The sequence below is a fragment of the Amblyomma americanum genome, chromosome 5 (assembly GCF_052857255.1).
Source record: "Amblyomma americanum isolate KBUSLIRL-KWMA chromosome 5, ASM5285725v1, whole genome shotgun sequence".
NCBI lineage: Eukaryota > Metazoa > Arthropoda > Arachnida > Ixodida > Ixodidae > Amblyomma > Amblyomma americanum.
The window spans coordinates 161,480,638-161,508,285 of NC_135501.1; the positions used below are offsets into that span (position 1 = coordinate 161,480,638).

The following is a 27,648-nucleotide window of genomic DNA, read 5'->3' on the forward strand; positions in this document are numbered from 1 at the left end:
TAAACAGCAGTGTTGCGAAAATAGTTTTGCACAGAGCAGCTTCGAGGGTAAACACCATGCATATACAAAAGAACCATTTTCTGTATAAAAGCATACCTCCATGGAGAACTTCAATAGTTGCATGCAGCTCTGATGCCTTTGCCTAATATGGTTATTTCTTGTTCCAAAGTCCATTTCGAACCCCTTCTTGGTGGCGCTGTTTCACCTTCGCCATCACAGATACACTTAAATGTACTTTGTCTGCCTTGCCAATTTGAATCAATTAATAAATGTTTTCACACCTGATAATCCTACGATTTCTTTGAATTTGTTTTCTGAAACCTGCTTTACCTGATAAGCTATGTCGCCTTAAGTTCGAAGCTATTGTTTTGAAACACATGAAAAATATATGCGCACACTGATGGATCATACAGCGATTATCATGTAGATAATGAGCATCGTCGCGACTCAGGTTTAACTAAATTCGTTTGAATGAAACTTCGCAATAAATATTTTTCTCGAAAAGAATTCTACAGTGTGAACGATATATCGATCACTCCTACCCGCCTACTCATTTTTCTCAGGTTAGCACGATCGAATTTTTGAGCCGCACTGAACAATGAAAGTAACACCAAACTATAATCAGATGCATTAAAATAAACTCACCAAGTCCAAATCAAGCACTCCGTCTTATTGCACTTTAATTTCAGAGCACCAATTCTGCATGTTTATTGCACACTTAGAATCCTTCAATATTCGTCACAGCATCATCTGAGATTGGCATCACTTGCCTTCCGTACTCCAAATAACCAAATTCTTCACAATTGTTAACGGCAACGAAAAGAAATATTCTCAGTAACTTGACTTAATACTGCTGACTGTGAACGCAAATAATTGAACTCAAACAGCTTATATTTCAGCCAATTCTGAGTGCGTCTTTGCCATTTGAAATAAAAAAAAATTGCTGCTCTTACCACTCACAAACGATTCTCTGATTTTTTCTCCTGGTATGATATGCTTACTAATGCATATTTTTCTCCCATGTATGTTCTGCCTCGAAGTTAAACTGTTGGTTCTCAACTGAACTATATGTATTGTTTGTTAGTACCACATCCTTTTTATACACTGTTTTTTTCTTATAGTTTCAACTGTTCTACCAGTTTTCGTGGTTTGCCCGTTATCATTGTTTATGATGTTTCTTCTCTTATATCCCTACAACTTTTATAGGTTTGAATTCTTTTCAGTCAGAACCACCCTAATTCTTCATTCTCGAACAGGAGGCCAACCGGACACTCTGAACTTCGCGACGTCTTTCAGCAGCGCTAATGAGTTTTTGAATCAAATGTACGGGACCTGGAAATAAATATGGTAATAATGATAATGGCAGGGACACAATCAGCTCATATTTAATATCCTCTGCACTTAATCATCGCAGTTCTTCACGTATAAAGCCGTGTTTCCTTTATTTTAATGCTATTGGTCTGTAAACTGCCGGGCTAGACAGAAATGGCAATATATGTTATGTTTGCATTAAAAATAAATGGTTTTTTGGGGAAAGGAAATGGCGCAGTATCTGTCTCATATATCGTTGGACACCTGAACCGCGCCGTAAGGGAAGGGATAAAGGAGGGAGAGAAAGAAGAAAGGAAGAAGAGGTGCCATAGTGGAGGGCTCCGGAATAATTTCGACCACCTGGGGATCTTTAACGTGCACTGACATCGCACAGCACACGGGCGCCTTAGCGTTTTTCCTCCATAAAAACGCAGCCGCCGCGGTCGGGTTCGAACCCGGGAACTCCAGATCAGTAGTCGAGCGCCCTAACCACTGAGCCACCGCGGCGGGGCTGTTTGCATTAAAAATCAGGTATTTTCCACCACGTCATAGTTTAGGAAGTTCATAAATACGCACCTCGTAAGTGCTTTTAAGTGGCAGTTTTCAAGAGCGGCATCCTTAACTGCACATTTTGAATATAGCAGGTTATTAGCTGGAGGCTGTAAGGTTTATTGTATCCGCTTTGAGCATCTTTTTGCATGTACGTATATTTCCTGTTTCTCGTATAGCTCCCGGTCGAAAGCTCCAAACTATCAAGTACAGGGGAATCATAGGATAAGGAAATTGGAGGGAGTTTAAGCTTCGTCTTTAAGAGTGAGACGCGACAGCGTGTTGCAGCGTTGCCAAGGGGTGCTCGGAACGGAACACCATCGCCCGTTCGGCGCGACGCGTGTCCCGTAGAGCAATTTAAGGAAAGGACGCCTGTCTCACATATCTCGGTGGACACCCGAACCGGGGAGTATGGAAAGGAAAATTAAATAAAAATTGTTTTAAGGAAAGGAAATGACTCCTGTCTCACAATTCTCGCTGGACACCCATCCCGAGCTGTAAGGGAAGGAAAATCCTTGTCCCTTACGGCACGGTTCAGGTGTCCACTGAGTTGCGCCATTTTTCACTCATGGCCAAAGCCGCCGACAACACCGGCATTTCTGCGACACGAGCTGCTTAACGCTCTCGCGTTAAAATTGAGCGTCTTATTATTCATTTTTTATGTATATTCACACGAAAGCGCAAGTTTCAGTGTGCTCTTCCGCAAAGGCTCAGGTCTCATTTCTTGCGCTTAGCTGGACCATCCATAACAAACACCTAATATATGTCGGCATATGGTGTCAACAAACATAACCTAAGATGTCTTTTCAGCTATGCAGTTGCAAATAAATAGCCTTAGGGCTTTTGCTATGAACTGAAGTAGAAAATATAATACTATGCTCCTTCTTGAAATTGTGCAGCTGAAAGGAAACTCCGATAGCACCTACTTGATTTTGTTGCCAATCACATTTTTGTGGAACCCCAAACTCTCGTGAGGGAATGATGTCGACTTGTGCTCAAAGTGATGGCAAAGCACTATCATCCCACTGCGTGGATATGTGCAACTCCTCCAGAGCCAACAACAATGAGCAGGTACTTCTTTTGAGCACGAAAATGTGTATTTTTATTGCTCTATCGTCCCGATTCGTTTCAAGGTACGAACAAAGCAGCAGTCGGAAAGTACCGGTTTCCGGTCGCTTAAGAAACAGCTCATTTTTTTACACATTCACTATTTATTCCTTTCTGATAGCTAAGAATTGAACGTTTTGTAGTGATAGATAACAATCAATATACGTACTGATTCGTTGTAGAAAGTGCGCCCGCTCTGCAAAAAAGTAAAACACCGGATATATATATGACATGCGTTTCACTGTAGATATACAAAAATTTTGAACAGAAGAAACGTTTATGGGTGAGGGGATATGTTTTTATCGACAATACAACAAGATCTGCCGCAAATATAAGGAAACAAAATGTGTATTGAGAACATTTTCCAAGGAATTGCTAAGAAGCTGTTCCTAACTTACAAAGCCCTAAAAGCTACTTATAATTTAATTTTTAGTGTGGGAACTCGAATACTGTTGCAGATTTGACAGTAAGCATGAACTGATGGAACTTATTACCTGAAGCTATAGTCTCTAAACGCTTCGAAAATGTATGACACAAACAACTTGCAGGTTTTCATAAATGGCTGGAATGAATTTACGTGACAATTGTTGGCTTCATTTTGATAGGGAAGTATGGGATATATTATGTCAGAGAAATACGCCGGCAGTGTTGAAAGTTGCATGCTCTAAGCACATGGCACTTGACCAGTGAACTATTTACGTAAATGCTTGGGAGTGTGCTGACGCAGGCAATGGCGGCTTCATGGGTGGCAGAATACACGCTCTTAGATATTTACCAAATATTTCGGCAACGTTCAATGGATGACATTTGAACATCGCAGTTTAAAGTGTAGCTTCTATATTGACTTGGCCCAAAAGAAGAAAGAGGCTGAGTGTGTGGGGAGAACGATCCGACGTAAAAAGTGCATGAAATGCACAGATGTAACACAAAATTTATCAGTCTAACTTCAGCAATGCACATAATGCTTTCTCCTTGATTGCTTTACCAATCTGTCTTCGCTAAAATATCTAGGTTCTTTGTTTCCAAAAATATACGCCTAGCAAGAGAATCGTAGCTGATGTAATTCTGATCGCCTTCAGATTTACTTAAGAGTGGTTTAAATTAAGAAAGTTCCTGCCCGTGGTTTTGGTCTTTGCAAACTCAAAAAGCATCTATTGGCATCTAACCTCCACAAACAGGTTCGTGAAGTTTCGCCGGATGTAAAAAAGTTTTCAAATTATCCATATAGTTTAGTTGGTGTTTCCCGACTGAAACGCAGTTTGGGTTTCAGCCTTGTTGCTTCTTTATGAGCTGAGAAAATGATTCCGTAGCTGCCTGCTGCCGCAGTTTGCCTCACCTGCTTGCTATATATGCCACGCCTAATTATATATTGTAGGTGATAATAGATTAGGTCTTAATTTCGTTCCCACCGTTAGAGGTATGCAGCGAGGGGCGTTCCCGCGTTGCCTCTAAAACCATTTTTACCCTAACAAAATAACTTGAACTCCAATTCGACCGAACAAAAAATGTGTTTTGTAACACTATGTAACCCTTGGAACTCACAACTGCAACTACAATCAAGACTGTGGCGTATGTGTTGAAATTTCCGTATAAATGGAAGGACGACAAACACTCACTCCACATCCAAAGGCATATGACATCCAACTGTGCGCACGGCGTAATCACTGAGTGCTTCCTCAAACGTCGACTGCATGTACTGGCACCTGGACATGACCCACGCAGCTTCAGAAATTAACACTAATACAATTTTTATCCGACTTTGAAGAACCTGTAAAAGGAAAACAGGATTGCTGAGTTATAGTCATATTGAATGTTAATTAAGCGGTTATAACAAGCCGGTAAACCATCGCCGGCTAGTATGCCTTCATTGATCTCTTCTAAGTAACCCTGATTTCTGTGGTTAACTGTGCGCCGCTTCATTAACGACAGTTTAATGGAAAATACGATAGGAAAAAATTTGCCCATTATTTGCCTAAGAAAGGTTTTCTACATAATGAAAGCTGGAAGCAACGAAGCAAAAAATCTTTATTGCGATATCATTTAAGTGCACATAACAATAAACATTCGCTGCCGTCTGTCACGAAATTCCTGACTGGTCGACCGAGTGATCAAGTCACAGGGTCATGTTACATGCGGAGAGCTGAACGGTAGACGGGTTGTGCCACGACCGAAGACCACGTGATAAGACCGACTTTGCAGGTGCACTGGCAGTTGGCGCATGTGCTTGTTACGTGACATGGCATCGCCTAGCGACTCATGCAAAAGGACAACCCAAAGCAAGCACTTAAACGCCGTTAGTGGGATTCAACCCCAAAGCGGCGCGAACCGATCAGCTTCGCTAGATGTTTCATCCGATCACTACGCCATAATTTTTCATATCTGGCTTCAGCGATGGTGTAGTGGTCTTGAAGTGCGAAATGAGACCACGCGCCATTGCTACCGCCTAACCTTTCCGTGTGTAAACTGATAGGAAAGATGGAAGGAAGGCCTCAGACGTTGCTGGCACATACCCACTACGGGGGAGTGGCCAAGACATAGGCGGTTAATTGCTGAATACAGGGAAGTTTTGACGGGAAAAGGAGTGGTATTAGGATGTAGTCTGATAGATTGGAAGACGGAAGGAGAGGGGTCCTGTTAACTTGTAGATCGAGGACGGGATACTGGCTTAATGTGCATAACAGTATACAATGCCTGTAATGTTTAAATGTCGTACTGACTGAGAGCGGGAAAAAGAAATTAGAATGGGAGTCGCTGCGTTTCTTGAAAAAAATTTTGCACAGCACAGCGCACACTCCTCTCGCTTCGCCCAAGCAACGAAGCGCCAATGGAAAGAACAACCGCGGAAGACACAGGCAAGCCCCGTTGATGAAATGGAATTTGCAAAAGACGCTTCCTCAAATGAGAAAAGCGGCGGCAGAACAGCAGGAAGTGATCTATTTTCTCAGGTTCGGCACAAAAAGGGCACAGTGGGGAAGCCGCCAGGCCAGATCTGTGAAGATAGAAATTTAGAAGGGGAACCCGGCAGCGCAAACGCGTGAAAGAGACCTCTAGTCTGCCCGAGGGCCAGTCTTTGCTACTCCAAGGATGATGAAGATGCTGATATTCGGGAGATGATGTAAGAGCCGAGGCAGCAAATTCCTGAAATAATGTGTAGCTGCGAAACCTCACCGCAGCTGTATATGCACACGTTGGCAGGACAGCAAGAATTGGGCCGCAGAGAGAGGCTCTTGCTAAGGAATCTGCAACTTCATTTAAGTGAAAGCCCATGTGACCTGGTACCCAAAGCAACCTTACCGAATTTAGATGGAGCGGTATCAGGAACTTGAAGAGGCGTAATGCCCGAGACTCAGTGGGTGAGGATAATGAAGAGCAAAGGGACAGAGAGTCTGTCATAACCATGACCTAGGAAACGGTAGTTTCTAATTTTCGTAAGGCTAAGATTTCTGCTAATAACTCAGCCAGAAAAATTGGAGTGAAGTCAGGAAGACGGAGAGAAAAAGTTCAATCCAGTGAAGGCGAAAATATTCCCACACCTGCCTTTTCGCGATCCTGCGAGGCATCGGTAGCAATAAGAACATGAGAGGGAAAGGACCTCAGGTGTTCCTGCAACAAACGCAGAAGCGTGAAGGGCTGCAGCTTTGCATTCGATGGGAAAATGTCATCGAACTAAAATCTGGACAGATGATGAGTTGTTATACAAATGACGGACATCTGTGAAATGAATATTTATGGGATCAAGGAGGGACTGCACGTAACATATCTGCGGAGTATGAAAACTAGACCAGGCGGCACAAAAAAAAGCGTAAGGTTGACTAAGAAATCTTATACTGGAAGCGTGAAGAGGTGATTCGCACAATTTTAAAAATGTTTGAACTGTTAAAAGACGAAACCTAGCTGATAACGATGGGATTCGCGCCTCAAGGTGCAGAACAGCATTGGCGACATATTTTTGAAGCCCCAGACAAAGGCGCAACGCCTCACGCTCCAACACCGTGAGGCGAAATTTATAGGAGGGCGAACTTTATAGGAGAATAAAACACACCCAAACTCCAAAATTGGGCGGACGTACATTTTACAAATCATCAGAAATGTATGCCTTCTCATGCCTGACCTAGCACTACAAAGCCTGCGTAGGATGCCAATGGCCCGAACTCATTTTGCAGAAACTTGCTTAATGTGTTGCCGCTAGGATTCAGTAGAGCCGTATATTACTGCGAGATACTTCATCGTCTGAACTTAAGGTATTATGTTATTTCTATACAGCAGGCAGATATTTACAGGAACAGAAACCGGAAATACTAACAATGCGCATTTCTTCACGATGAGGGAAAGATGGATTCTTCCTAACCAGTTGTCAAGAACATTGAGGTAATTTTGCAGGGTTCGATAAAGAGTGTGAATGTGACCTGCTGATGCAAAAAATGCAAAATCGTCGGCGTACACTTAAGTTTTCACATTTTGAATATATGGAATTGACCTTAGAAAAATGTTAAAAAGAACTGGCGAGAGAACTTATCCTTGCGGTACACCTCTTGTCTGTGGAAATCTCTTGAGGAAACACCATTTTGGCAGCAGTAAATTTCTCTATTTTCCAAAAAAAAAACGAAATCCAGGCTACAAAACAGCTTGGGAAGTTCAGTTCCTGTAATCTTAAATTACAGTAACAGAGTCGAGTGCTCAACGCTGTAGTATGCTTTACTGACATCCAAGGTGACAAGCACAGCAAACTGTTTTCTATGGCGAGCTAATTTGATACGGCTCTCTAGGTCAGTATGAGCATACCAAATTGAACAGCCCGGCCTGAAAACAATTTGACATGGATTCAAGAGAGCATTTTCCGAAATGAATGACATGACACGGCTGAGAACCCTTTTCACCAATTTCACTAGGTTCGATGGTAATGAAATAGGGCGTATGTTGTCTAAAGTTAAGCCCTCCCCTTGCTTTTTAAGCAATGGAACTATTTCTCCAAGACGCCACTCATGCGGTATCCAAGGACCTTTAATAGAATGGTTAACTAGAGCCAACAGATTTGCAGGATATTCATCGAACAAAATTTTGATCATAGACGAAGGGACCTTATCGGGGCCAGGAGCAGCTGGGGATAAGCGCAGAAAAATTTGCGACAGTTCAGGCATAGAGACAGGCATTTGAGGTGCATGTGAATTTAGCAGAACAGTAGAGCAGTTGTAAAGCGATGCTCTAGGCCACCCGCAATATCCTCTAAGGCTTTTGCGATGTCAGCAGGGGACTGAAAGAGGGATTCAATGTTGGCAGCCGGTGTAAGCGTCTTGTAGCGCCTCGTGAAATTGAACAAAGCTCGTTTATTTCGTGATTGTGGAAGGAAATCATAATGACTTGTATTATACTCTTTTGCACGGTAGACAATTTCTTCCAAGCTGCTTTTCGTCATCTATAAGCACGCGTGCACTCGGCATTCCACCAATTGTTCGCGATTGCACCCTTGGTTCCCTTAACCAAAAATTCAGACTTTTTGCCTTGCATGGTCCAGTACTGAACATAGATGTGCAGCCTTGCTTTCGGCACAAGTCTGTGCGCAAGGGCCGGAAGTGAGTTGGAGGACTGATTTTAGCGTGCCTTTAAAGCAACTGTAATTTATTACCGTGCGCTGATGTCGCTAAGAAGAGTTAATTTACACGCAAACTTGAAACTAATCGGTAGATGATCACTGTTTGTTGGACAGTCAACAGGCGCCCAAGACATAACAGAGACTCCTTGGGAGGAAAAAGTTAAATCCAAGGCAGAGCGGCATTGACTCCGAACAAACGTAGGGAATCCGGAATTGTTGCAGATCAAGTTGTTTTCAGAAGCCCAATCAAATAGTCTAGAACGAAAGCTGTCTGTTTTAAACCCCCACGTCACATGGTGCGAATTGAAGTCTCCAAGTAATAGAACCTGAGATCGGCTACTAGACATGAGTGAGTCAAGGGGCCGAGTGTCACGCACAAGAGACGGGAAATATGCGTTAGCTACCGTAAAAGGCTGTTGACGTGGGACACTGAGGTCAACCGCAAGGATTTCATATTCATTGTCCACATATTGGAAAGAAATGCATGCCCTGTGGCAAAACTTTGTAGATATGAGTACTACAACCCTCCCTCTCGTGATGACCGCTCAAGCCGGAACGGACGGTAATCCTAGAGATGATAATTGAAATTTGTAGTTAGCCATGTTTCATGTAAAGCAACTAGATCTGGTAGAAGCTGATTGCATAGGCAACTTAAATCTGCTGAAACTTATAGTCTCTCGCACTGTTCTTTGGGGGTCGTCGTCTTTATCAAGTTCCATTCTGGCGAAGTAGCGCCCAAAACAAAGAGCAGGCGGGAAAACTCGCAGAGAAAGCAGGTTTTAGACTGAATTTGCTCCTCCACTATGCATGAAGTCAAAGAAAAATAATGCAAAGCTGAACTCCACGACGACGCACGCAGTGCATGAAAATTGTGTGCTGCATAATTGAAGACGCGACAAAACTCAACAAACAATATCGTGTGCACGTGGTCGAAAACTGTACGGTTTGTCCTGATCCGCTGGTGCAGCTGTGCGACTGGCGAGAATGGGCTGAGAGACAGACTACTTTGCAGTAGTAGCAAGACAGTTCACGAAAGAACTCTCACACACACACGAACTGAAGGTATTAGCTTATGCAGATGACCTCGCGATTTTTTTGGCTGATAAGCCAAGCATCGATGAGGATATTCCTTTAACGGAGGACTTTGGTTGAGTGTTGAGAGCTCAGATTAATCGTTCTAAAGCCCGTGTCCCACAGCGGAAACACAACAGTGATACCAACCAAACACACTCGCTAGCGAGCTGTCAACAAGTCGCCTAACCAACGCGTTCCACAACTTCTTGTCACACTGCACGAATGGCAGAGAAACAAGACAGGTGGTTGCGGTGTTGCCTCGGTATGACGGCTTTTGTGAACCAGAACAATAAACAAACAGCGTTCGTGGACCCGGTTTGCCCTGTTCGCGGGCCTGGCGAATTTCTTCGAGGGACCACACAGACGAAAGCAAGTATTTTGCGGTGATACATAGGTTTTTGTAATTCGTGGTTGGAAACGTCGTTTGCAGAGTGCAAAAAAGACCGTTTCTTTATGTCGCAATGCTATGTGTCCTGGTACGGCATTTTGCGGGCGGGCGCATACAAATAGGAAGGCGGCCGTGGCCACCGTCGGCTGGCGGATGCAACTGCCGTGGAAAAGCAAGTTTCCTACGATCCCCGTCGCATTCTTGTGACTAAACGTGCACTCCCGACGAACGTGGTAATGTAGGGAGCCAAAAAGAATGCCTTGTTAAGAGGCTGCCTCGGCCACCAGCTGCAGCACTTTCTTGACGGGGCTGTGTGCGAGATCCACTCGCGCAGGAGCCAGCGTACGAGTGCGCCAGTCGCTCGCGTGAACATGCCGCCGTCGTTCTCGGGCCGCGGAGAAAGCGACCCGATCGCGATGTTGGAAGACAGGTGCTTTCTATGGGATATAACACACCCAAAATATCAACGAAACGATGTGATCTGAAAGAATTTGGTTTCAAGAGACCGCTGCAAAAAAAACAACAACTTGGGACCGGATTTCACAGGTGAGCGCGAGTTACCTGTCCTATTTTTGAACTCGAGATGAACAACAAAGCAGCGGTGCAGTTTCTTTTTTTTTTGAAATAGCAATTAGAATAATTTTATTGGGTCCCAGTTGATTGCAAGAATGATGCATATAAATACACATTTTTAAGACTTTCTCAGAGAGGAACATACTCGACGACTCTGCCGAGATTCTGGTCGGATTTCGAGTAATGTGTACTTATGGTGATACGGACCTCTGCTGGATTCCCGGAGGCAGCGATGGCGTAGAAGTAGAGCGTCCGCCTCGCGTGCAAGAGGACCGGGGCTCAAATCCTGGTGCCAACGCAATTCTCCCCTTGTTTGAAAAAAATATCCCCGTGTCGTTGGAATTGCATAACGAGCCCTGGGGTGCGGCCTGATGTCGGTGATCAGAACCGAAAAGGCCCTTCCTCACCAGAACAGGACTTGCCCACCTTGATGTAGTACTTGGCCACAACCTTCCATGAACAAACCAATTAAACGTCGGCCTTCTGTCCCCAGCGGCTGCGGAGCAACTGACCAAGGTAGCGGTCAGACCTGTGACGCAGCGGAGGGTGCTAAGAATTTCTGGCTCCGGACAGGCCGTCATTGGAAATTGAACCTTGCAACGTTTAACGGCAGAACTTAACCTAGCGAGGCTAGTACAGCAGTGGTGTTCGAGAAACTAGTGGGAATTAAATGGAATGTGATAGAGCTTAGCGAAATTAGGAGGACAAGTTAGCGAATACAGTACTGAAGGACGGACACATACTGTGCTATTGCAGATTAGGGGATAGAGGAGAGCTAGGTGTGGGATTCCTCATTAACAAGGATATAGCTGGCAACGTAGAGGAGCTCTATAGTACTAACGAGAGGGTAGCAGCAATTGTAGTTAGGCTGAATAGGAGGTACAAGCTGAAAGTGGTGCACGCCATGATGACCAGACCGTTGAAAGTTTCTATGAGAACTTAGAATCGGCAATGACTAAAGTAAAATCACAGTGCACTGTACTGATGGGCGACCACAATGCGAGGGTGGGCAAGAAGCAGGCTGACGACCACGCGGTAGGTGACTATTGAGTAGATTATAGGAATAGCAGGGGAGAGTTATTAGTCGTACTCGCAGATAGGAGTAATTTCCGGATCATGAATAATTTCTTCCGCAAACGAGAGAACAGGAAGTGGACCTGGGAAAGCCCCAATGGTAAGACTAAAAATAAAATCGACTTCATACTATGCGCTCAACCCGGCATCGTTCAGGATGTGATCGTCCACAGAAAGGTGTGCTGTAGCGACCACAGAATGGTAAGGTCTCGAGTAAGCTTACACTTGAATAGGGAACGAATGAAGCTAGTAGAGGAAGTCCATTAAAGAGTTAGCCGTAAGAGGGAAAGCACTGGAATTTAGGATAGCGCTGCAAAACAGATATTCGGCTTTAAATGAGGAAGACAATTTTGATGTTCATAGAGTGGACGATAATCTGACAGCCACATTACAGAGTGCGCAGTATAATTAGGTGGTAGGACAGTTCGACAGGATACCGAAAAGCTATCTATGGTGACGAAATATCTGATTTAGAAACGCCAAAGCATGAAGGCGTCTAACCCTACCGCCAGAATAGAACTGACAGAGCTATCGAAGTTAATAATTAAGCGCAAGGTGGCCGACATAAGGAAGTTAAGTATGGTGAGAATAGAGCATGCTCTAAAGGACAGAGGTAGCCTAAAAGCGGTGAAGAGGAAACTAGGCAAAGGTAAAAAGCAGATGTATGCGTTAAGAGACAAGCAGGGCATTGTCATTAGCAATATGGATAAGATAGTTAACGTGGCCGAAGAGTTCTACACAAATCTGTACAGTAGCCAATGTAATCAGAGCGCTAATGAGAAAGACAGTAGTGCACAGCAATGCGTCATCCCGCCAGTAACGAAAGAGGAAGTAAAGAAAGCCTTAGGAGCAGTGGAAAGGGGAAAAGCAGCTAGGGAGGGTCAGGTAACAGCAGATCTGTTGAAGGATGGAGGGGACATCGTGCTAGAAAAACTAGCCACCCTGTATACGCAATGCCTTATGGCCTCTACCGTACCAGAAGCTTGAAAGAATGCAAGCACTATCTTAATCCATAAGAAGGGAGACGCCAAGGGCTTGAAAAATTACAGACCGATCAGCTTATTATCCATTGCCTAAAAAGTATTTACTTAGATTATCGCTAATAGAGTCATGGCAACCTTAAACTTTAATCAACCAAATGATCAGGCAGGCGTCCGCAAAGAATATTGCCCAATAGATCATATTCACACTATCAATCAGGCGATAGAGAAATGCGCAGAATATAACCAACCTCTCATATAGGCTTCATTGATTACGAGAAAGCATTCGACTCAGTGGAAAACTCAGCAGTCATACAGGTATTGCATAATGAGGAGGTAGAAGAGCCTTATTTCAAAATACTGGAAGATATAAATAGCAACTGAACAGCTACTATAGTCCTCCATAAAGTCAGCAATAATATTTCAATAAGGATGGGCGTCAGGCAAGGAGACACGATCTCGCCAATGCTTTTCACCGCCTGTTTACAGGAGGTATTCCGAGGCATGAATTGGGAACAGTTGGGAATAAGAGTAAATGGAGAATACCTAAATAATCTGCGATTCGCTGATGACATTGCCTTGCTGAGTCACCCAGGAGGTGAACTGCAAATCATGATCAATGAGTTAGACACGCAGGGCACAACGCTGGTTCTAAAAATTAACATGCAGAAAACCAAGGTAATGTTCAACATTCTACCAAAGTAACAGCAGTTCACAATTGGCAGCGAGCGCCTGTAAATTGTAAACGAATACGTCCACTTAAGGCAGGTAGTGACAGCTGACCCGGATCATGAGAAGGAAATAACTAGAAGGATAAGAATGGGGTGTAGAGCATATGGCAGGTTCTCCCAGATCATGAGTGGCATTATGCCGATTTCCCTCAAGAGAAAAGTGTACAACAGCTGTACCTCACCGCTACTCACTCAAGGGCAGAAACGTGGAGGCTAACGAAAAGTGTTCAGCTTAAGTTAAGAACAACGCAGCGAGCCATGGAAAAAAATGATAGTTGGAACGTTAAGAGACCGGAAGCGGGCAGAGTGGGTGAGGGAACAAACGCGGGTTAATTCCAACCTAATCGAAATCAAGAGGCAAGGAGTGTGCTTGTGCAGGGCATGTAATGCGAAGTAAAGATAACCGCATGTCCTTAAGGGTAACGAAGTAGATACCAAGAGGAAGTAAGCGTAGCAGGTGGCGGCAGAAGGTTAGGTGGGCGGATGAGATTAAGTTTGCAGGCAAAGGGTGGATTCAGCTGGCAAAGGACAGGGTTCATTAGGGAGACATGGGAGAGGCCTTTGCTCTGCAGTAGGTGTAGTAAGGCGGATGATGGTGATGATGATGATGATGATGGGTCCTATTATTGTACTTCAATAGGGCAGAAATCTGGTCGGCGTGAAAATGCATTGCGGTACCGCAGCGTAAAATACAAGATGCGTAGAAATAGCCACAGGACACAGAAGTAGCCACGTGAAGCCCGCGTTTCATTCTCTCGCATAAAGTTTTCGGATGCGCCTTGCTTAGGCACCCTTTGCAGTCAGTCCATTTTTTATTTGGAGCGCGTTTTCTTGTCGGTGGCGGCTAGTCGTCCGACTCAGAATCGACTACGCAGTATAGCGGCAAGCCTGCTGCTTAGCACCCGTGCACGAAAAGAGTTCTTCCGATATTCTGCAAAACCCCCATTATCTACGGCAGCGCAAGGCGTCCCCAGTTTCCGCAGCTGTGCACACGCAGCAATAGCTCACGGAGGAGTGCGCGCGACCAAGAGCAAAGAAGCCGCGGGGAGCGCGACGAAACTGGTTTTTCTCCTGTGACAGAGTTTCGGAACAAGTGGCGCAACTTTTGTGAGGGATTCGTCTTTTGAATCTATGTGGCGTGATAACATATTCCGGCCTTTAAGTGCTGGCGGTTTGGTTCTCTCCACCTCTATGTCCGGTAGATAGTTTCTGATTTCATGGCTTTCCTTGACATTATACACCAAACGGTGCGCACATTCTTGGAAGTAAATTTAGTTCATCTTTTACCGAACCTGATGTCACCTTCTTAACGTTTCTGATCGCCCATGTTTGGGGGGCTTCATGCATGAGGTGTACTTGACTTTTCGTTTCTTCTCTGAGTTCCTGTTTTCAGTGTCAAGGAATGGGTTGCTCAAGGATGTAATTTGTATGCTGTTTCCACCGCCCATGTACTGTTGAATGTATATTGGTTTACTGGCACATGACGTACTCAACGTAAAATGCCCCTCTCGGCTTGTACCAAGACGTTTTTCTATAAGCTACATAGCGAGACAATGCCCCTTAAAACGTTATAACGTGGAAGGCTGAGTTGGTAAATTATCAATTGAAATAAAGCTATCGTCCGAGAAAAACGAAAAACCAAGAACAACACGCACTACGAGGATGATGCTCGGCTGCATCGTCCTCGACACGTGGTATATTTTACTTCTTGGTCTTCGTTTTTCTTTGCTACAGTTTTTAACTGCCCGTTACACATAGTTAGAAAAAAGCTAATTTTTGTGTCCACGGTAAATGGTCGCCTTTGTCATGCTAAGGACCGATTGAGCACTCTTTCATCGATTGCAAAGAAGCGATGCGGTTTCTGCATATCTCGAACGGACATTAAAAAAAGAGTTAATTTGACACTTATTTTTGTGCGGTATCTCACTGCACTGCAATTTGTTGGTGAACCTTTAGACATGTTCTTTCTGATTGGACTACACAGCCTATGGAAAAGGCGCATGATGGACCGCCGTAGTGAATTTTTTGTTGTCTATAAAAGACCCCTTAAAGAGAATGATTGTTCATCGAAAAGAATTATACGCCCAGGCTGAAGTTCAACCAGAGTGGCAACCACCTCAAGTGCTGCGGTTTTCATTGCCCTCTTTCTAGTGAACCGTTGCGTAGGGGTGTCGATTTATGTTGTAGCAGTGATGCGGTCTGTGTGGCGTCTTTATTCGTTGTTAGTTGTTTCATCATCATCGTCATCATAATCAGTCTGACTACATCCGCTGCAGGGCAAAGACCTCCCGCATGTCTCTACAATTAACCTTATCCTTAGCAGGCTGCGCCCACCCTATGACTGCAAACTTCCTAATCTCATCCGCCCACCTAACCTTCTGCCGCCGCCTGCTACGCTTGCCTTCTTTTAGAATCCACTCCGTTGCCCTTAAGGACCAGCCGTTATTTGCCTTCGCAGTACATGCGCTGCCAAAGCCCATTTCTTCCTTTTAATTTCAACGAGATTGTCATTAACACGCGTTTGTTCCCTCACTCACTGTTCCCGCTTCCGGTCTGTTAAAGTTATTGTAATAATTGTTCTTTCCATAGCTCGCTGTCTTGACCTTCATTAAAGCTAAAACCTTTTCGTTAGCATTCATGTTTCTGACTCGTAGAATAGTATCGGTAACATACAGCTGTTGTACACTTTTCTCATGTTTAGTTAGTTGTTAGGTTAATTGTTTAGTTTCGTCGTATTTTTCATTGTGTTGATTTTCGGTTATTTTCTTCATGGTTTATACATAGTTCATGTAAATAGAATGTTGCTTTACTGTAATAAATACCACGATTAAAAAAAACTGCGATAGCCTAGTGATCTCGCACAGCCGCCTTTGAAACTGGCCTGTCTACGCCACCGCGGTTTCAACAGCCCTTCGTGGATGTTGATGTGATTTCTCCTTTGACCTCTTTTTCTTTATGTTCCCGAGGTGAATATACAAGACGCGATTTTGCTAGGCTCTGACCTTCTGCATTAGTGCTTCCGCTCTAAAAGCGCATTGAGCTTAAAGAGTTCATCGCATCTGAGCATAACTTTTTTTTATACTACCTTATGGCCACTACACCTGACGACTATAGTTGCGCTAACTTCGTTCCAGATATTTCAAGAAAACGGTGGTTCTTTAGTGTACCATTTAGTTGCACCATTAGTTTCATTAGCTGCATGAAAATCATGCACGTTTGACAGAGTGTGAAAATTTGCAATGCATTTTCTCAAAGAGTTTGGCTTCAAAAATAACAATCCATGCCACGAAAAATATTCAAGACATGATAATGGGCAAATGTAGGTAATTTTTTCTTTTTGCTCAACAAAAAGATTATTTTGCTGCAAGCCTGTAATGATCAATGTGCAACAGATTCAAAATAAATGGCCGCCAGTATAGCGACGTACGCAGCATTGTCCATGACTGAACACTTCGCGCTACCTGTTCAGAATGAAATATTATGCTAAAGATGAGCGGCGATTGTCATAGAACCATGCGGCTAGTTTCTAACAGCTAACATATAAAAGGTGAATTTACATCATTTTTTCGTACTCGAGAGAGAGCAGAGAAGTCAACAAAATAGAGTCCTCACCTTTAAAGTAGGGGCAGACAAGTCTTTACTCCTGTACTTTGGTGGTTTTTCAGCAAATGGGAGATTAAATTTAGGATCTGTCGGGATAAAAATATGGGCAACAAAAAACAATATTGTCTCTGTTAGGTACATTCATTTTCCCACAACATGGAACTCATTTATTTATGTGACCAGCAGTGTAATCAACGCCGTCCATCATCATCATCAGCCTGACTGCGCCCACTGCAGGGCAAAGGCCTCTCCCACGACTCTCTATTTAACCTTGTCCTTTGCCAGCTGCGCCCACCCTATGCCCGCAAATTTCATAATCTCATCTGCCCGCCTAACCTTCTGCCGCCCCCTGCTGCACTTGCCTTCTCTTGGAATCCACTCCGTTTTGGCTAATCTGAAGTTCAAGTCATTGGAACAGCCACAGTTCAGCCACGTCACAGGTAGTTCCCCACTATGATGGAGTTTTGAACAGTCTAGCTTTAATATAAAAACATTTTGGCATGCCACTTTAGGCACCATAATTAAATAATTAAAAATCATAGTTATAAAGGTCTCATTTTATGGCTGACAACAAGTTTTTGGTACTACAGGCTTTTTCTTCCTGTTATAATTGCTGCACAATGGGAAAATATAAATTGGGATCAGAAAATGCTTTTACAGCATGCTCTGTTTCGCCATGTAGTGTCAGCCGTGTCAGCCACGCCTTTTCATCACCCTTCACGTCTTGCTTGATATCATACTTCTTGTATCTTGCAAATAGTGTTGAATGTTTTTCGAGCAATTCATTCAAACCCAAAGCCTGACACTCGAGTATCGATACTCTAAACTTAAGATTTGCCATTCAAGCAGCCTAGCTACTTGTAATCTTACCTTCCATGGGCGTGATGGCATGTTCCATACCTTCTTCTTTAAAATGTTGATTGACGGCCCTCTGTCATCTTTCTTAGATTTCAAAGCAGGCATGGTGTAGAAAATACACGCTTCCGTGCGCACGCGACATTTTTGCTATTTTGTCTAAAATAGCGATACATGCTCCCTGTACTTACCCTTTGAAGAAAAATTAATCGACATCACGAACATTTCTCACTACTGTACTATATTACGAGTACATACATGCAACGCCATGCAGAGACTTCTGAACGTCCTCTGATTATAACTTTTCTTTGGGCGACTTAACTTCTGTATATTTTACCAGCGTTGTCATGATCAGCCTGACTACGCCCACTACAGGGCAAACCCCGTAAAATATCTCTCCAATTAACCCTGTTCTTTGCAAGCTGCAGACACCGCATTCCGGCAGGCTTAATCTCATGCGCCCACCTTACTTTCTGCCGCCCCCTGCTGCGCATGCCTTGTCTTGGAATCCACGCCGTCACCCTTAAGGGTCGGCAGTTATCTTGTCTTCGCATTACATGTCTTTCCCAAGCCCATCTCTTGCTCATTATTAGCAACAGAACGTCATTAATCCGCCTTTGTTCCTTCACCCACTCTGCCCGCTTCCGGTCACTTAACGTTTACCATGGTAGTGGGGCTTGATTTCTGCCGGATTTTATGTCCATCTCCGAGCTTTTCTGAATTGCGTTTTTAAGTTACCTATTTTTAGAAGCGTGCAAAAATTTGTGACGTTGCCCTCTGTGGCGCTACTATGCAGCGGATGTTTCCGAAAGCCGTTTTAGAAGCACATGACTTTTGGACAAACAAAAAATCACGACCACCTATATAAAAAAACTCACTTCAAACCAAGCACCTATAATTTTCTAGAAAAGTTATTGGTAAATAGAAACGCAATAAACTGTGCTTCCTGGAAGAAAACTGCCGGCACCTCAGAAGTTATATTGCGATAAACTATAATTCCTTCATTTACCGCGTCGCCACTTGCACTTCCGTTTTTTGAAGGAATATTCATTTTGCACGAATATTCGCACAACTATTGAATTTGCACGCAAATATTTGATTCGAATTTGATTCGGCGCTTTTACTATACGATTCTTATTCGATTAAAATTTCAGTTGTCTATATATAGTTGATTCGGCGGCAAAGCTAGCCTATTTGTATTCGATTCGGTGTCCAATAAGCACTATTCACACATCACTACATATAATGATGAGAAACTTCATTTTGTTTTAGTTAAAGCGTCAAACATAGAATAAGGGTTGATGACTAGCGTGTTCCGATTGCTAAATGTTGTGCGGTGTGTGTTTTGTAGACAAGACATCATACAACAAGAAAGCAATTGTCAGGCTACCAAACTTACCGTAGTCGCGCATATCGTAGCAGTAGCACTCCTTCGGGTCATCTGGAGGGCAGAACCCACCTCTGTGCCCCAGCGAGGTGCAATACATATCGCAGAACCCAGGGTCGGTGCAGCTTGTATGTCCTGAAAATCAATTTTCTTAAAGAAAAATTGTCGCCTAATCTTCTTTGTTTGCTGTTACTGTCTCCTACTGCACCTTCTACGTCCTGTAGTGACTTCGTCCACAATGCAATACCGAAGTTCTTTGATCTACTAAGCTTTCAAATGACCGTGGTAATTATTCCCGTTTGTAGAACGTATTTTCGTGTAGAATAAATGTTTGGAAAATTCAGCACGAAGAAGACAAACTCGAAAGCAAGAGTACACACTTCACCTTCCTTGACTTCTACGCGCTGAGTTTTCCAAATATGCATCCTCTCCAGCTCGCCTAGTTCAGGATCGTGATACTCGCATGGAAAGAGTTGAGCAAAGAGCAATACAAGCGGGATTGAAATTAAATATTCGCGCTGTTATATTGCTAGCCAAACTACGGTAGTGGTGACAAAACAGTACTTTCGAACTTATTCGGCTGATTAGTAATGAAGAATAAGTGCATGTCGTGAACGTTGGGAATAAGCAACTTTATAAACCAACATCCTGTGGATAATTAAAGAAGTTTCGTGCATTTGACAATGTCCAACGCCTTACAAAAAATACTCCAATAAAAAATTGAAAATTTGGAAGTCGTGCTATAAGATATCAGAAGACTAAAAAAAGATTGAGATGTAGAGTAAAATTCCGCATAATTGATGGCAGTCATGTTACTGTAGCAACTCAATTTTTTGTAGGTAAATATTTACGCGAAAGCTTTCTTTAATGAGTTGTTAGTGTTAAATATATTTGCTGAAACGGCGCGCAATTTTAAGTTTTGTCAGGTTTCCCGAGAACTTTAAAGGGAAATGACGTTATTGCAAACATAAACCTTCAAAACTTCGGACACGCACGCACAAGCGATCTTTCCAGAAATCAACAATGCTAAACGAATGATACATATTCAGATGAAACATCTGTGCCGCAAGGATTATATGCAAACTCGGGAGAAAATCTGCTGTAATGCTATGCCCGGATAAACGTTTTGATTTATTGAATAAAGCACAAATATTCAATAGCCTTTAAAGTAATAATTAATGTTTAGATGCAAAATAGAAGTGACTTATATGACATGAAGTCGACTGCCACTACTGAAATCAAATGCTGGTTTCAAAAGTACGTTCCGAAAACATGCACAACACGGCAGTGAAGGTTTGGTCCTCAAAGTTGTTGTACAATAAGTATACGATTGCTTAGAACATTTGTATGAACTGTGTAACGTACTATGGTTGTAAATATTTAAACGAAGAAAGTAAAAAAAATCCCTTTTCTAGACTCTTTTTCACTGAGTAAGCAGCACCTTTCATGTTATTTGTTCCTGTCTGGTTAATCTGCGTTTTTGGTACATATAGCATTTCAATGTGCTGCAAGCAATTCCTGAAATATCATTAAAATAAATTGCTGCTGTCAGCTAACTGACCAATTATCATACACTAAGGAAGTCTCAAAACCATCTAAGCCACCTCGACATACTGTTCAAGAGAATTTACCTTACAGGAGACAAAAACGCACTACTGTCGTGCTTGCCATAGAGCAAGAGGTGGTGAAAACCGAGGCACTATCCATACGGCGCAGGTCACAGGAAAAATCATGTACGTATCATTACACAGAACGTCAGCATTGAGCATTTACGTTGGAGATTTAGCTGCGTATCGTGCCCTTGTGCATTGCACATGTAACTCTTTGCAAAAATTATTCGGGCTTTGAAAAGTTAATATTGAAATAGGTTTCCTCGTGCAATACACTTTGTGTGGAAATTTCCATGTGATTATGTTGGCATCTCATTGAAGGTTGAAATATTTTTCAAGCAATGAGTGCTGAAATTTAGCGCGAATTATCCACAGGAAGGTGTTAAACTAATATTTCACTTTCGATCTGATTTTTCTAACCGCTCTCTGTTAATGCCCTTAGAAAGCTCCAGCCTGAAAGAAAGAAACGCACTGCTGCATTCTGCAAAATGGTCGTATCACTTCCGACTTACCAGAACTTTGTGGACTGTAGTCGTAGTCTTTAATCAATTCCCTTAAGTCTGAAAAAAAGTAAGAGCAGCACAATTAGGTTACACTGTCTTCCCGGCACGGGCGTCAGGGGCTGAACATATTTGTCTTCAGGTTTCTAAGAGCGATATAACTTTTTGAAAGAGCAGATTTAGCGTTGCTAATATTTTATTTCAAAAAGTGTTCTGCAGCCATTTTTTGAGAACATTTCTTTTGGCATACCGCCACTGACCTTCACAGTTCACACTGCTCCAAATATAGGCTCCTGCAAAATTTCGCTCCATGAAGAGTTATGTTGAAAAAGCTATAACGGTTGAAATAGTCACCAAATAATTAAGTCTAGTAACCAGCGCAAGCTCACGTTAAAAAATGGTGCGATAACTATACTGTTTCGCGACGAATGCATTATTCAATTGATGCTCTATGAGGGTTTAATGACCCAAAGCAACTCAGTCTATGAGCGACGCCGTAGTAAAGGTCTCAGAAAATTTCGACCACGTGGGGTTCTTTAACGTGCACTGACATCGCACAGCACACGGGCCTCTAGAATTTCGCCTCCATCGAAATTCGACCGCCGCGGCCGGGATCGAACCCACGGCTTTTGGGTCAGCAACCGAGCGCCATAACCACTCAGCCACCAAGGCGGCATTAATCAATAGAAGTTATGAACGTGATACCGGAGTCGCTCTCTGCTGACTGAGCTAGACCGCTATTGAGCGTCACATGACGGAGAGGGTCGTTTTGTAGCGCAGCTTAACTTTGAACGGGGCTAACACGGATGCAAAGCACGGTACCAGTCTCAAAATTAGACTTCCTGAGGTATCAATATGTCTCCTGTGGCAAAGCAGTAACGATGTCGGCGAACATCAGAAGACCAGTGAATGATGTTCGCATGTAAAATGTTAACTGAGCTTGGATAGTTAACATTTTAACTTGCAATGAGCATGTTCTTGATCGTTGTTACAACGTCCAACAACACAGCGCTGCGACAAACATTGGAACAGCTTGAGGTGTTGCTAGACTCGCGGCACCGGCTAAAGCGTTACGGCGGACATCAACTTTGCGAGCCTACGACCTCGTCAAGGTGTCGCTTAATAGAAGACCACTCCGTGTTTTTCTTTCTTTCTTCATTCAGAATTTTAGAAAGCACAGTGGCTTTAAAGCGATGATCCTATGCGACGCTTTTGCGTTGACAGAGTCGTGAAACCGCAACATTTGTGTGGTTTTGTTTTGGGTTTGGTTGGTTTTGTGTGCGGTGTGACGCAGTCAACTTCTTGCCACAGCAATCTCCGAAACACTTTTGTCCCATGCTGAAATACAAGTCATCTTTTCTTAGCCCTTCATGTGTGGCGGCTTTTTTTTCGAGCAGACGGGTAGGTATTTGAATGTACGTCGATTATAACACAAAAGCAAGGTAGATAGAATAGCCGTATCTGGAAATCTGGTGGCCCACTGTCGAACCAGCAGCGAAGGAGAACGTCGGCCGAGATACCGAGGCTGCCAAATTTATGACCAGGGGTAGATCCCGGATAAACATGGAGATTATGGCACCTTATAACATCTCAAAGCACCATGCTTCATGTGTCAGTGACCCATCTGGTTCATTAACTGCGAAAGAAATCGGATACCTGTCAAATGCATTGTAAATCTACCCTTTTCAGGCACATAGACTCTCTTTCCTGGAGTGTCATGAGTTGTTTTTTTGTATATATTGACCATTTCTTTGCATAAACTCATGAGTTGATAGTCAGCGCTGTGTGCCTCGTTCTCCTTTTCGTGATGTGGAACGTTACCTTGAACCCCCTCGTTAATCGGTATCGTATGTGGTTTCATATCTTGAGGCTGCACACAATTCCACCACCTGCTATTTGGGAAAAAAATTGCACACAAACTACATATCTTACGGGCTTATGGAACATCACCTCTATCTAAATTCGACCGCCGTGGCCCTCAGCGTTATTCTAAATAAAGTGTTTAATAGAAGTAATTACAATAAATTTTTCCTTCCCTGTCATGATTTTTTGAGGGAGTTTGGGTGTCCTTTCATGACAATGCAGAGATTTTGGTGTAGTTCTACGTGAACAGTACAGCCGTTTCGCTTTTTGCAATAAGCTTAGACAATGCAGTTTCAAAGTAGCACGTTTTGGCGCATTTTTTTTATTTTTTAATGCCAGGCTACATCGGCCTCTTGAGAGTGAACCAACCCGCCGCGGTGGCTAAGTGCTTAGGGCGCTCGGCTACTGAGCCGGAGTACCCGGGTTCGAACCCGACCACGGCGGCAGCGTTTCGATGAAGGCGAAATGCAAGATAGAGAGGGTTTATTGACTTGAAAGGCCGAGATGTTGGCCTGAAAAATATCTGGCCTGCTACTCTCCACTGGGGAACGGGAATAGGAGACAAGAGGGTCACGATGGGAGGTGATGATGATGGGAGGAGGCAGATGAAAAAGTACATAAAAAAGAAAGGAAAAACAAAAAATGCACACTTTCTAACATCACAAACGCTGAGGCAAGGTCCGTGTCGCTTAAAAAGCGTGAGGGTGCTCGCGTTGCCTGTACAGTTTTCAAACTATCTGACCAAGCGCCGAGGATCAAATCCTCCGAGAATGGCATTGTGTATACAGACTTCAAAACAGATGCAAGCATGAGTCTTTCAGGTGTATATGCTGGACACACCACTAAAACATGTTCTATAGTCTCTTGCACGCCATATGTGGTACAGTACGGGGTCTCCACTTGTCCTATTAAATGTAAGTATTTGCGCGTGAAGGCGACGTTTAAACTTAGTCTATAGATTACGCATGCTATAGGGCATGGTATTCCGCGAGGAACAGAAAAAGTCATCGCCGGATCTAGCCGTTTAAGGCGTATGTGTCGAGTGTCTGGTAGGGCTCAGTACCTAGCCATCGTGCTCCTCATTGATTCCGAAAGGAGACAAGTCGTGTCCGGTCTAGAGGACTGCACAGCTGTACGCAGGCCACTGTTGAAGGCGCTCGTTTCTTCAGCGTCGGCGGTCTCATTTCCATCGAATCCGCAGTGCCCAGGGATCCAGTAAAACACTATACGGTGGCCTTTTTCCTGAGCAAATGACCGGAGACTAATGAAATCAAGAGCCAGACCTTGGTAGGCGGTGTGGCGCAGGAAGCATCCCAAAATTTGTAGCGCAGGTTTACAGTCAGTGAAAATGCACCTCTCCTGAGGCGGTTCTCCGCAGACGTGGCGAATCGCTTCCCGAAAGCCTGTAAGCTCTGCAGCGGTTGAAGTAGACTTGTGTCCTAAAATAAATCTGCGGGTCGTCTGCTGAGCGGGGATTGCGAAAGCTGCTTTTGATGCCTTTGGTGACGCAGATCCATCTGTGTACACGTGCACACAGTTTTGGTATTCTGACCAGATGTAGGCAAGAGCAAGTTGCTTCAGTCCATTAACCGGCATCACAGATTTCTGGATTATGCTAGGGACATGCAGGTATACTGAAGGCTGCTGAGCCATCACCCATGGTGGTTGCAAGGGATGATGCGGCAGGGCATAATCTGATGGGAATTCGGATCGATGGAAGTGCAGTGCACGTGCGAAACGCAAAGGCTTCCGTGTGCTGTGCGATGTAAGTGCACGTTAAAGATTCCCAGGTGGTAGAGATTATTCCGGAAGCCTCCACCACCGCACCTCTGCCTTTCTTTCTTCTTTCACTCCCACCTTTCCTCCTTCCCTTACGGTATGGTTCGGGTGTCCACCGAGATATGCAAGACACTTACAGCGTAATTTTTTCAATGTCGGCACCCAAATTGTCCGCCAAACGTGGAAGCAAGAGTGGTGTAGTGAAGTATGTGAGGTCAGTGACTAAAAAAAATTGACTCAGAGTCGTTAGTCATAGGTCATTAACATTAGTCATTATTTAGGACACTAATTAATAGTTATATTGTAACACTTATAATGACAATAAATAATAATGTTAATAAATGATACTGATTATCGAGGATACATAGTGGTACTAATTAGTGATGGTGACTAAAGTAGCAAATTGGTGATACTATGTGGATTCATAGGGGTGTGACGCCATCACATGCGTTTTATGACGCTACGCCTACAACCAATTAGAGTAGAGCAAAAATGGAGCCCTGAATGTCGGTGTCAGGGAAGTAGGAAGATATGCAGGTTTTCAAATAGTTCTAGAACATTCCATAGGACGCCATATGAAGAACAGCTACCAAACTTGACTAGGCACCACCAATGGCGCGGCAAACACTAATGCTTTCGCATTTCTCCAATGCAGTCTCTGGAGGGATTTTTAAGTTGTTGCTTGTCTTAGTTATCTCACGAAAGCACAATGCCGTTTATTTTAAAGAGGAATGTTGGAGCTTTTTTTTTATGAATACCGCTGTTTTGCGAGTGTTGTATGTATGTAGCGCGTTGTGCTGTCTCTTCTTTTTGATGGTTGCGTCCTGCCTGTACTGAAAGTTTCTTTTTATTCAACTCTGCAGCCCTTTATTTTCTTTTGCTGGAATGATTACTCTTAATCAGTGTGAAGCTGAAATAATCGTCGTTCAGATAAGCCTAATAATGTCTAGCTCATTTAGCTGATACCCACCCAACTGTGTACAATGTGATATCGTACCTTTTTTGTTGCAAATGCTATGGTAACAGTAATTTAATTGCTTCAGTTGAATTAAACAACATTATATCACTCAAAGTGTTTCTTTATTATCGAGTTGAAGAGATTTTCATCTGGGAAATTCCTTGCGTTATTTCCGGATAGAAAAAGAAAAGTAATTGATTGACACTGAAAAGTTTATTTCCTTTATTTGAAAGACCCATGTTAAAATATCTCAACCATTGTGACCGGTTTCAGCAGGGCACTTTATAAAATTGAACTGGTCACATGAAAGAATTGACATCTGATCAGAATACAAAAAAACATTTGAAATGGCTTTGTTGTTTCTTCATGATGTCTCCTCTTCGGTACTGTCATTTTTTGTTTATTTTTGTTCTTAGAGCAAACACCACACAGTGATTTTATCCGAGTGGTACAAACATAATAATAAATATAATGACATCTATTTTTATTTAGACATTTTGTTTCTTTTTATTTTGTTAATTAACCAGACATAAACCACAAACACCGCAAATTCCGCTCTTCGTTTGCCCATCGGAGTAGTTTTTTTCTCAAGAAAAGTTCCAAAAGGAGTACTGCAATACGGCTACTAGACTCGGATATCGCGCAGAATTGTTGCGTAGTTTGAATAGTGAGGAGATACTCTAAATATCGCTAGCCGTAGGAATTGTTATACTATTCATGAATATGAATGCAGTACGCATGAGGTTGTTAATGTGTCTTTGAAAGATTGTTTTTTTGGTGCTCATGATAGGCAGTGCACATCTGCTGGAACCTCTCGGTACCAAACCAATTTAAGCACAGGGCCGAAGAAATATTCCGCATGTTGCCTGCTTCTCACTTACATTTCGGAATATATGATTCACAGAAGCAGTGATATGGCGGCTGGTATCCACAGAAAGCGCCTTTAACGCCAAGGCGATTGCACTGCTTGAAGCACTGGCTTGTGTCACTGGGACAGCCGTGAGTGTGTGTAATAGAATTTTTTTTCAAGAAGAATACCTTTTTTTGCCACAATATAAAAATAGTTCAGAGAGAAAATAAATTGAGGCTCTAGAATGCTAACTAGTGAAATAAACATACATCGGTCCAATTACAGGATTTGGTTAATTCCATTGTTGACCAATACTCTAGCTACTTCCTCCAGAAAGCGGGATGTTTTCATTTCTCCCGACATATTCTGCCGTACTTAGTGCTATCTCTGACACCGCATTCCAGAGGCACCGACACCGCATGTTTGACTAAATGCTTCGAGGCACATTCTCCCTACAGGTGGAATTTCCCCAAAGTATAATAGAGATTTTGGTGAAAAACTCACAGGACGGTTACGACCGCGTAACGCCATATTCAGCGATAGCTGTTTAGGCGTTTAGTTTTGGAGGTATATTCCTAGCGCACCGGTGTAGTGGTCAAGTGATGCATCCCTGCAATGGCAGGCTGCTGTTCCAAACAGAGCCGCACGCAGGCTGATGCGATACATGTTGACCGTGACTTCAGGTCACGTGACGTTAATATCACCTGACTGTGACATTAAGGCGCCCGCCGGTACGCGACGGCGACAGCGGTGACCGCGAAGAGAAAGCCAGGAACGGGCGCCTAACAGCTGTCGCTGTAAAACGCAGCTGCGGGGCGTAGCAAACGCTTACTAGGATCCTCAAATTGCATACCCTTCATATCTGC

The 27,648-nt window shown here is 43.4% G+C and overlaps 1 protein-coding gene across 1 annotated transcript in view; it reads right to left on the reverse strand.

The window, feature by feature from the left end:
- LOC144134294 (uncharacterized) overlaps positions 1-27,648 on the reverse strand; it is a 41,842-nt gene that overhangs the window by 3,074 nt on the left and 11,120 nt on the right. Inside the window, exons 7-12 of the mRNA XM_077667239.1 lie at positions 26,814-26,939; positions 21,345-21,392; positions 19,235-19,357; positions 16,990-17,066; positions 4,584-4,735; positions 3,137-3,163 (exon numbers count right to left, since the gene is read on the reverse strand). Of these exons, the coding sequence (XP_077523365.1) occupies positions 3,137-3,163; positions 4,584-4,735; positions 16,990-17,066; positions 19,235-19,357; positions 21,345-21,392; positions 26,814-26,939 (553 nt within the window). The remainder of the gene's footprint in view (positions 1-3,136; positions 3,164-4,583; positions 4,736-16,989; positions 17,067-19,234; positions 19,358-21,344; positions 21,393-26,813; positions 26,940-27,648) is intronic.